The sequence below is a fragment of the Anneissia japonica genome, unplaced genomic scaffold (genome assembly GCF_011630105.1).
Source record: "Anneissia japonica isolate Jap-2015-1 unplaced genomic scaffold, ASM1163010v1 scaffold376_len1572418_cov194, whole genome shotgun sequence".
NCBI lineage: Eukaryota > Metazoa > Echinodermata > Crinoidea > Comatulida > Comatulidae > Anneissia > Anneissia japonica.
In genome coordinates this window covers 367,846-379,009 of record NW_022741166.1, presented here as the reverse complement: position 1 = coordinate 379,009, position 11,164 = coordinate 367,846, and the positions used below count along the sequence as shown (strand labels likewise).

General features: G+C 34.4%; 1 protein-coding gene across 2 annotated transcripts; it reads right to left on the bottom strand.

Moving 5' to 3' along the window:
* Positions 1–989: 989 nt before the first annotated feature.
* On the bottom strand, positions 990–10,484 carry LOC117118657 (WD repeat-containing protein 46-like). 2 transcript variants are annotated; one of them, XM_033263321.1, is made up of 14 exons: positions 10,352–10,484; positions 9,455–9,655; positions 8,858–8,970; positions 8,426–8,513; positions 7,810–7,976; positions 6,707–6,857; positions 6,244–6,379; positions 5,914–6,013; positions 5,574–5,727; positions 4,789–4,936; positions 4,250–4,344; positions 3,125–3,220; positions 2,425–2,535; positions 990–2,086 (listed from the first exon to the last, which is right to left on the bottom strand). In XM_033263321.1, the coding sequence occupies exons 1-14, from the start codon at positions 10,376–10,378 to the stop codon at positions 1,988–1,990; spliced, it is 1,686 nt and encodes a 561-aa protein (XP_033119212.1). In that variant the 5' UTR covers positions 10,379–10,484; the 3' UTR covers positions 990–1,987. The 2 variants fall into 2 exon arrangements, with proteins under 2 accessions (XP_033119212.1, XP_033119213.1); XM_033263322.1 differs by having other exon boundaries at positions 10,246–10,373.
* Between the last annotated feature and the right edge of the window lie 680 nt (positions 10,485–11,164).

Genomic DNA, 11,164 nt, shown 5'->3' with positions numbered 1-11,164 from the left:
AATATTGTTATTACTTACTTATTTGTTCTCTGCAAATGTTGACAAACTTTATTATTTATATCTAGACATGGTTTTAGCATACCAAAGTGTTTCAATTGTGCTTTCAGAGTTACTGAATTAAAATGTTTTATATTTAAAATGTTTACACAGGGCCCAGAGGTAACTTGACTAGGTAAGCTGGTCCCGAGTCTGTTTAGCCATCTAAAGGCCAACTCAGACAGCGTCGGCCGACGCAGCCCGACCCGATTTATCGTCGGGGGACAGTTTTAAGCCGTCGTGAGAAATATTAAACACGTTTAATATTCTACTACGCGACTGCCCCCGACGCACACCGTCGCGTCTGTTCAACTCACACAGACCCGACGCGACAACAAATCGCGTCGGGCTGCGTCGGCCAACGCTGTCTGAGTTGGCCTTAAGTAAATAAATGACAATTATAGGGTTTGGTGTTGTGTCGCTTTGTTCATGTGTCCAGTTGGGTGTATGTACTGACGCTGGAGTGATGTTATGTAATGGTATGGTAAAGTTTGTCCAGTTGCAAGCTGCCTTCTTCGCATAGGTTTTCAGCGTTGATGTACCCTTTTTACAACGGTTTACTCTTTGGCAACATGTTTTTACTATGTGCTTTCATCTACCGATGAACTGATAATGGTCGAAAAGATGATGATGCAACAAGTGCATCAATTGTATTTGACTTAATGGAATATACCCTGTAGTAGGCCTTACTCTATTAATACCCATACTTAATTGTAATCCACCCTAAAAACTGAAGGGAATAGTGACCAAGGATTTCTATCAAATAATTTATGGTGTATGTGCCTATATGTAATGATTCTCAAATATTCATTGTCATCTTTAATTATCACCAATGAAACTGTATCTTAATACTAAAGTTACTATCATGTGTCTATATACAAATGTGTGTGTATATGTATGTAGTGTATTATATATCAAGTAAGACTGCAGGATTAAAAACCCAAACCAAACACTTTGATTTTATTTGAGAAGTATATTTATTATTTATTTTAGCATATCAGTACACATACAGATAATCATGCTAAAAAAAATTACTCCCATTCATATCACTAAATAGTTCACCATTTCGTAGTGAATGTTTTTCCATGTAAAACATAGCTTCAAAATATAAATTTAAATTACCAAAGCAAAACTTTGTATTTGGAAAAAATATCATTGATCTATAGCATCAAGTTGCAAGCTGCCTTGCAGACACCTGGTAATACTGGGAGTAAATAATCACATGTGTAAAATAATTTAGTCCAATTGTTTTCTTTTTAGTAATATAGCCCATGTATGCTGGGGCAGATGCAGGAATTGGTGTTAGGGGGTTTTGGTGGTAGGGGGTGTGCGTGAGAGTCGACACCACGTCAGCCCCAATAAGGTTGGGGCTGAGGTGTGATAATTTTTAGAATATGGACCTAAGTGCCCGTAAATTGCACACTCTCATACTTTAAAAATCTTACCAGTACTATGTTCATAATGATAAAAATAATATATCAATAATGCAATACAACAATTATTTTTCTTAACAATTTAGTGGGGTGTGATCACACTGCCTGTACCCCGGAATCCGCCCCAGGTATGTTGAGTTATTTCTCACCAAGACAATGTTGCCAGTTCTTGTAACTAGATTCCTGAGGCTGTCTGGCATGATATGAATTGGCATATCTAATGGAAGAGGGTTGCACGAAAGTTGACTGTTGAGGAAAAAGTCTGAAGAGAAAAAAAGTACTCTCAAGTAGTTATCACCAACTAGCTGAATTTCACTTAACCCTCACATTCTCACTTAATCATCACATTCTCATTAGCCCCAACCCACCATATGCCTCTGATGATAGGTTAACCCAGGCAGGTGAGCGGTACCACTTTTGAAGACTTCCTTTTGTACTGTATCTATGTAAGCTCCTCGTCATTAACCAGTTTGAATCGCTCACTTTCTTTGATATATATCAATGCTGTACATGTCCTACTATTTCTTCTTGAACCTATCAAGGGCTGATGTGTATTCGCTATCCTCATCTTTGTTGTGTTTTTGTTCTGTTTTATTGATAGATGCTTTGATTTTTTGCTGTAGAAAAAAATTTGAAGTTCATTAGGAATTAATATATTTTACATTATAGGAATAATAACTATAAATTTATTCTGCAATAAAAATATACATAATAATTTTACAACAAAACTAAAGTGAATGACTGCTGTTTAAACTAAAATCTTTTTTAAAGAAGCTGTTACATTTAGAAGAAAAAAACACACACTCCTCCTCTAAACAATGCCGTAAAATATGTAGACCTCTCTAATCTATCTCCACTTCTAAGAGATGCACTGTGTATTATAATTTGATCAGTTAACCTCTCTTTACTAATGTCATGCCTCTTTGAAACGGAGCTCAGTATCAATTCCACTAACCCTGGCTAAATGATCGGCCACCTTTTGTTTCCTGTGCTGTCTGTTTCCAGCTGAACTTCTTCCCTTCAATCTGTGCTTCGGCACAAATCCTTTACGATCTTCTTCAAAACCCTACAAGAAACAAAATAATTGAGACTTTGGAATTGGGTTTTAATATGAAATATAAGTATAATAATAACAACTACTATTACTTTATTATATATACAAATAATAGTATTTTTGCTAACTGAAGGCATACACTTTTTCTAGATCATTATTATACTGTATTGGAGTGGTGCTGAATATCTTGGTGGTTAAGGTGCTTGCTTTCCAATCCCAGGGTCCTGGGTTCAATTCCTGTCATGGTAATAGGATTTGTTCTCAAGACCAACAGGGGCGGATTCAGAGGGGGGGGGGCCAAAATGCCTCAGAGATTATATTCGGGTGTCTAGAACACAAACATTGTGCAGGGAATTCCCCCAGACTCCCTAAGGTAGACTTATCTCAATCAGTCCCACTTTCAGGGCCCACACCCCCACCTTTGGACATCTCCAGATATGCCCTTGACCAAAACAACTCCACTTCCTAAGCTTCATAATGAGACTTGGTCTATGTAAAGCATTCGTGTGAATGTTTCTCCTGTGACAGGATTGCCACCTTGAAGAGTGATTAACTGCTTGGCATATCTTTGTGCCTAATAGCTGAATAAAATAATCCTCACTAGGTATTCTCTCCTTTCTTTGAATCTCTGTTCCATTGTCACTTTGTCCATCTCTCCAATTTTACCAGGATCCAGACTAATCAGTTCAGGTTGAATCTGTAGAATTATAAATGAAATAATGAATCAGTTTGCATTCTCCATTTATATTTCAAAAACATTAGCCATGGATGTTAATTTAAATATATACTGTCTTTTTTTTTTAAGCTAAATGGAACAAAAAAGGAAATATTGGAATTACTTATCTTGTAATCATAAGCCCTATACAGATATTAAATTTTATTTGACAAAAAATGTGCTATGCCTAAATATGGTCATAATGACATCATATCATGACCATATATAGGCACATCATGACTATATATGGTCATACAACAGTATATTTTTTTTGATCTGTCAAATTAAAAGAGAAATAAAAATCATTCAAAACATTCAAGTATACTTGGGCCTAGATGAGCACTAACATTTTTGTTATGAATTTTAAGATCAAAACAGAATATTTGTAGAAATGAATAACAAAATCAATGTTACATAGTTGACATGGTTTTTGTAAAGGTTACGAAACCTAAGTAATGATTTGTTTATTTCCGTATCAGTTTCTAGTGACATTCATACAAGTTCAAGTGACGTCTCATCAGTTAAAGTCACCCTCCCAGGTACATTGTTGTACATGTGTTCTAAGTGTCCGAAAGTACTTCTATGCATCAGTTACAAGTAGCATTTTCACGAGTGGCATCTTCAAGATTGTATGTAAATAGTCCCATGTACATTATTATGTTCTAATTGTCTGTAAGTACTTGTAGGTTAAAGAGGAGATGCATAAACATCAGTTTCAAGAAGCATTCTCATAAGTTAAAGTGGATTTCTCGGAAGTTTAGTTCAAAATCTTGTGAGTTCAAGTTGCATAAACTAGACTCCTTCACTAAAAATACTTTCAAATTATCTTGTATCCCTTGGCAAAACAGACTATACTATTTATATATCTCTATATTACATTACACTCTGTTTTCACGCTTCAATGTGGGGGCGAACATCAAAATTATCACTTCAATTCAACCTTAAATATGCAATATTATACTCCCACACGGTATAAAAAATGAAATTGACTATAAATTGCAATTAAATTACCTTTTCCAGTAATGCTTTCACCTCCCACTGCTGTCGCTGTCGTTTAGAATGATAAGGATTTGCCTCTAAACTGTCAAAGTTAGGTTCACCAGCACCTAGAATCCAACACAGCGGTAGCAGCAATACATTGGTAAATAGCTAATTACTGTACATAACTTACTCATTTGATCACATTAGTCTTTGGTAATTAAGTTCATCATTAAAATGAAATAATATACATAATTATAAAATAATTATATAATTATAAAATAAAATTCACTTATTAATTAAATAAAAAAAATGGATTATACATTTTTACTTATATTCAAACAAATCAACATTATTGGCAATGATGATGATAACTGCTTTATATTATACCATATATGGTCATAGGGTAGTTTTCTTTAATTTGTACAAACCTAAAAACCGAAAGGTCTACGGATTAATCTCAGATAAGATAGTATAATACATACTCCAAGTATAGAAATGCATGTCATCGTGTCGGGATTCAATATTTCGACATTAATTATGTCATCATCAGGAATGATGTACAAACCTACCTGGTATAAGCAGACTTGAGAAGCCTTTTGAGTGAGTTAAACCAATAACATCTTCAAATGGACAGAACTTGAGGTCACTGATTGGCCATGTACACCTGTGGGTCATGTATGCTTTGTCCACTGCACTTGTACAGCAATCTTTGTATACCTGTGTGGAATAATATAACATACACTACAATGTATTCAATTTTCTTGCTTCCTGAAACTATCAAAGGCTATTATTCCATCAATATATAGACAGCATTTCAAAAATATAATAATTTGTACAATAAGAATATTTTCAAAATAAAACATAGTTATAAATAATGTGGGTCGTTGGTTTATATTTTTATACTCCACAATAAATTTTAAAAATAATTATAATAATAGTAATCAAATTGCAATAACAGTTTCCAAATTTTGTTTGCTTTGAATTTCCTTTTTTGTGTAATGTTATCTTTTCAGTTTTGCCGTCTTAATGTGTTAGATAAGATTTCAATGTTTCAATTCTGTGGTGTTGTGTGTTTTTCAATTTTCAATATTGTATTTTAAGAAAACAATTTAATTATGCATTTTTATTTTATTGTAAACTTCTTGCAATTCAGTATTTTACTGCCAGTTGAAGTGAATAAAGAAATCTGAATCTCAACAAAATAAAATAAAGAAGCTAATTATAACATTTACAGTGATGATAATGATCTTTGTTCTCAAAATAAAACTCTTAAAATAATATGCAAGATTAAGGCTACCAAGCATTGTGTAAACCAGAAAAAAAAAATGTTTGGGAGGTTGGGCCTGGGTCTCACCTCAACAACATTACCAACAGCTGCAGCCAGAAGACCTCTCTGACTGAAGGACAGCTCTGAGGCACCCAGCCCAATCTTGTAGGCCTGGAGTGGCTTGTATGTTCTGATATCGAATATCTTAAGAATACGGTCTTGTCCTGATGTAGCCATGTATCTGATAGAAAAAATTAACAGAACATAAAAGCATAGATACTTGGCCAGTGGGCTTTGATTTAAATTCCATGTACCAGTGTTTATGTTCAGGCATTTCTAAACACCACACACCCCCACCCCGCTTATTGCTTCGCACATCTCATGACCCCTACCCAGAATTTTCTCTGGATCCGCCCCATGAACTTACAGTCCTTTGGAATCGATGGCAACTGAACGGATAGCTGTAGGATGGCAGATCATTTTCGCTAGTGGCTCCTTCATATTGGGACTCCACATTGTTACTGTTCCTGAAACAAAACAAAAACAAAAAAACAATTCTGAATGATTCATTTTCAAATGATATTAGTTAAATCGTCAATCTACGTTTCCTATCAACATCTGCTCCACTAGCTATTTTTAGCTAACTGGAAGACATGAGCTACCTACAACAAATAACAAAATTTGTTCGGGCTGACAGTCAAATTATCATGTGACTAAATGGAACTGCCATGCTCAAATGTATACTAACTCCACTGACCATTAGGGTGCCCCATATGTACGATGGCATTGTAAGGATTCTGTGTCATTACGTTCAGACGTCCACATTTGGTTTGGTAACCTGCAATTTCTTTTCCAACAGAGATATCCAAGTATTTGAGATATCCAAAAGAATTCTGCAATTAAATAAAATAAAGACTAAAAATTATACATGATATTTTTAAACACAAATGTTGATATTGAATTAAAGAGCAAAACAGAAAAAAACAAAAAAACAATTCAGGTATCGCCTTGTCATTATTTGACCCATCACCCAGTGGTGGCACGAGAACATGCATTCAAGAATGGACTTAAGACGAGTTTAAGCTGATTTCTAGTTTGATAAATCTGGCCCCAGATTTCAGTCCAGGTAGGTGTCTAAAAGCATATTCCCATACTCCAAGGTATTCACCACAAAGATTACTATCAACACCACCATCCATCACTATTAAACCACTACTTACTGAAGCAGCCAACAAGAAATGATAAGGTAAGAATTCCATCTTCAGTACATCATTAAAGGTTTTAACACAATGTAACTCAGTGCCTTGGTGATCATATATATACAGCCACTTCTTCTGTGCCACAGCGAGCATGGTCTCTAGATGCAGCCACCTAAAAAATAAAGGAGTAGCAATCATTATCTTTAATATCATAATGCACAATAATTGATTATTATGTTTTAACCTATAAATCTTTAAAAAGAGGTCATGGGTTCAAATTGGGATGCAAAAACTAATATATACATATTTATGGATTCTAGTCAACTCACCCCCCTGGCAAACTAACACCTTACAATCTTTTCCCCTACAAAATTGTCTCCTTAAGAAAGTTTCTCCCTACAAAGTGGTCCCGTACAAACTTGCCTCCTTGAAAAAGTCCCCCCCTACAAAGTTGACTCCTAACAAACCAGCACAATAATTTATTATTATTTTTTTTAACCTATAAATCTTTAAAAAGAGGTCATGGGTTCAAATTGAGATGCAAAAACTAATATATACATATTTATGGATTCTAGTCAACTCACCCCCCTGGCAAACTAACACCTTACAATCTTTTCCCCTACAAAATTGTCTCCTTAAGAAAGTTTCTCCCTACAAAGTGGTCCCGTACAAACTTGCCTCCTTGAAAAAGTCCCCCCCTACAAAGTTGACTCCTAACAAACCAGCACAATAATTTATTATTATTTTTTTTAACCTATAAATCTTTAAAAAGAGGTCATGGGTTCAAATTGAGATGCAAAAACTAATATATACATATTTATGGATTCTAGTCAACTCACCCCCCTGGCAAACTAACACCTTACAATCTTTTCCCCTACAAAATTGTCTCCTTAAGAAAGTTTCTTCCTACAAAGTGGCCCCGTACAAACTTGCCTCCTTGAAAAAGTCCCCCCCTACAAAGTTGACTCCTAACAAACCAGCACCCTGACAAACTTTCCCCCTACAAAATTGTCAAAGGGAGAGTTTGCTAAGGGGCCAACTGACTGGTTCCCATTATTTATATATCAGATGAAATTCTCATTGTTCATTGATAAAAATATATTCAAAACAATTTTTAAACTTACTGGACTTCACGTATACTTTCCATGACGTTGATCTCAAAAAGAAGTTTCTTTGTGACCCAGTCAATTGATGCTAAGTGACCTTTCTGCCCACCAATCAAAAGCTGTCTACCATTACGAGTATAGTCAAGTCGATATGGTCCAAATTGGTCTAATTTTAATTCAAAATACTGAGAGGACATAAAGAAAAAAGTGATGTACTTCAGAAATTGTAGTAGTCTCTAAAAAATGAACTGAATACAGGGGAGGATTTCGGGTGGGGAACCCTGTCCAGCCCCAGCCCCACGTTTTGGAAAGTCAAAAAAAGAAAAAAAGAAATAATTGATCTCCCAAAACACCTCCAAGGTTATATTCAGGCATCTACAAAACAAAAATTTCGCCCACCCAGATTAGTGTTGTGTCGATCGGCCTCCCCACTTTTGGGACCCCCCCCACCTTTCGGACGTCTCTGGATCCGCCCCTGAAATATAAAAACATTTTAATCATTCATGTCAAGTTATAAGTCTCCAAGTCTGCTCCAATATTTCAAATTAGTTTGGTGTAATTGTATTTTTTCTCTAAAACACCATACTGTACTTTTTCTTTAAGCGAAATAACAATGATAAACCATTAATAATACCTTTTGGGCACTTGTTATGTCTACATTCCTGGCCAGCTCGTGTTGACTAATTTTTGAGGTCTCTTCCCCTTCATCTGCTTCTAAGAACCTAAGGGGAATAACAACATTTTAAATATGGGACTACCTTCACCTTTAATGCTTGTGTGGGTGGAAATCAAATGTGAACTTAATCACACAATAATAATTTTCAGCTCCACAATACCATAAGCTTAAATTTTAATGATTTGAGCCAATAATTATAAAAGGCTGTACTGTATATACTGACCTACATATAACTATGTATATAATTAGCATTCAATTGAAAATAAGAATGGGAAATAATTGCCTTGCCAATTATTGAACATATAAATAGTACTTCCTCTGTCCTTTAATTTGATAGGTAGACTACTTAATATTTAGGATTATCACAAAAAACTACTAATTAAATTTTACCCAGCCTCCTCTGTGAGTAGTAACTCAGCCCTGGCGGCTTCTTCTGCAGCCTGTTTCATTTTACGTTCCTCGTTTCTGATGATTCGTTTCTGTTTCCTATCCCGTAAATGTTTCTGAAAATTTAGATAAATATTTCTCATTTGAATACAAATTGATTTACTTATTTATTTATTTATTAGTTTTGTATGGTTTTATTTCCACTGGTCATGGGATAGAGGATCAACAATCATACACAAAATGAGTTTGATTCCAACAAAAACATTCAAGGATTAATCTCATACTCGTACTTAAAAAGTGCTCATTTTCCCAATATAGGTCTCTTCTTGGCATGTTATCCTACCATATATTACTACATAGTAATATACCTAGTGAATATGAATGTCAGCTTATAGCGCCAAATACAAAAGTACCTCATTTTGCTCAACATAAAAAGTAACAATAGATAAAAAAACATAAATTTCTACACAAAAATATTTAAGATTCATCTCAGATAAATAACTGTAATTAGTGAGTTTTTTCAAGCAAAGTAAAAATAATAATAAAAAAATGTTAAAAACATACTAAATTATCATAGTTTGATTACTAATATTATCTTACATATTCATTTCTTTCTCCACGTTTATATTTCTTTAGTTTTTCTTCATCAATTGGGGCCGGTCCAGGGAATTTGTCTTTAATTGTGCTTCCTCGTTTCCATTTTTCCACACTTTCATTTGCTACCTGTTCTTCTTCACTTCTATTATCTTCATCCTCATTAAGATCACCAGCTTTTTCGTCAACAAAATATCTTGTTGTTGACTGTAAAATATGAGTGATTGTACTACTACTATTATGCACACTTACATATTTAACATAAGGACATATAAATTAAATAAATTGTTTATTTTCCTTCTTTTTTCTAATAATATGATGTAGAAAAATTCTTTCATAACACTTCGTTCAATTTTAATATTTCTTGGAAAAATAGATGCCTTCAATATTTACTAAACATTCTAATAGGACAAGACTAATTGAGATGATTTGTGGAAATTGAGAATTCCGTCCACCCTACGCCCATGCAGATCACTAACTTCGGACCTGACAGGAGTGACAGGATTATAAAAATTTGTTATTGCTAAATATAAAATAATAAATTTCCTTTTGCCTTCTTCTCTACAATACCTCCATGGTTTTGCTCAATGATCAGTCAGTTTCTTTAGTGTACAGATATTCAATTTCCATCAGATCATAGAGAAAGAAAATAAATCAGATACAAAGCAACCCAGAGTTTTTAGACTAGGCTTGTGTATGATCACTTCCTTTCTTGAGTAAAATACGTCGTACTCGTACTTGTTGCACCGTAATGTGGGCTTCAATTTAAAAAAAAAGGTGCCTAGCCTAGGGCCTACCTATCTAGGCTTGGAGGCCCAGTTACGTAAGTTTTCCCAAAGTTTAACAAGTTAGGCCTTACAAACGATGATCGTCAAAAGCGGATACTCAATAAAGAAGCCAAACCTTTCTTTTATGTGTACTTCTGTCCATGTTACAGACCGATATTTCATGTAAACATGCATGCGCGACGTAAACCGGACGAATTAATTGACTATTTACCCGTATATATTTATACTTCAGTTGATCGATTCTTACAATCGTTTCTTCAATTTGTAGGGTAAATAGATCAACAAGCATGGTAGTCTCTGTGTGAAATTAGTGATGCGCCCTCTATAGTATATTTAAAGTCCAAGACTGTGAGTGCACGTGCACCTGTCTGATCTGAATGTTAAATCACTACGATAAAAGGGATGCCTAAATCTGAACAAATTATTCTCCGATAAAAAAGATACCTAACACATCACAGTTTTGCTTGACCTATACTATCCCCTATTAAACATGAAACATACGTTTACTGTCAACATATAAAACAGGTAATATTTTAATGCATGTTCCTGTGTGACAAACATCAACAGAAAACATCACAATAAATGGAAGGAAGTCGGCCATAGTTCACGAAAACAAATTGTTCTAAATGTTTCGACCCATTACAAAATGCGGTTAGAGAAACACATTAGGCCTGTATTACAAAACAGGCACATTCAATCTGTGCATTCATTATTGAATCAACCAAGGCATATAGAATTTTTTTTCAGACGAATATAATCCGTTATAATTAACAAAACCAATATGCTGTATAACTCATGGAAATGCCAGCTATAGATTAATAATAAACTGCGTCGTGAGTGTAGGCCTACTTAATTTTCAATAGACTTTGAAATATAATATTGAAGTATGCTGAAATAAAATTCTTCTATAAAATAGTATATAGGAAAA

What these genes read in the sequence shown, in the direction of transcription:
- LOC117118657 (XM_033263321.1), bottom strand. Translation starts at nt 10,378, where the DNA reads ATGGACAGAAGTACACATAAAAGAAAG. An exon ending in GAAGTACACATAAAAGAAAG is followed by an intron (nt 9,656 to 10,351) that starts GTTTGGCTTCTT and finishes CATATTTTACAG; the next exon opens with TCAACAACAAGATATTTTGT. An exon ending in TGGCCGATCATTTAGCCAGG is followed by an intron (nt 2,087 to 2,424) that starts GTTAGTGGAATT and finishes TTTTTTCTACAG; the next exon opens with CAAAAAATCAAAGCATCTAT.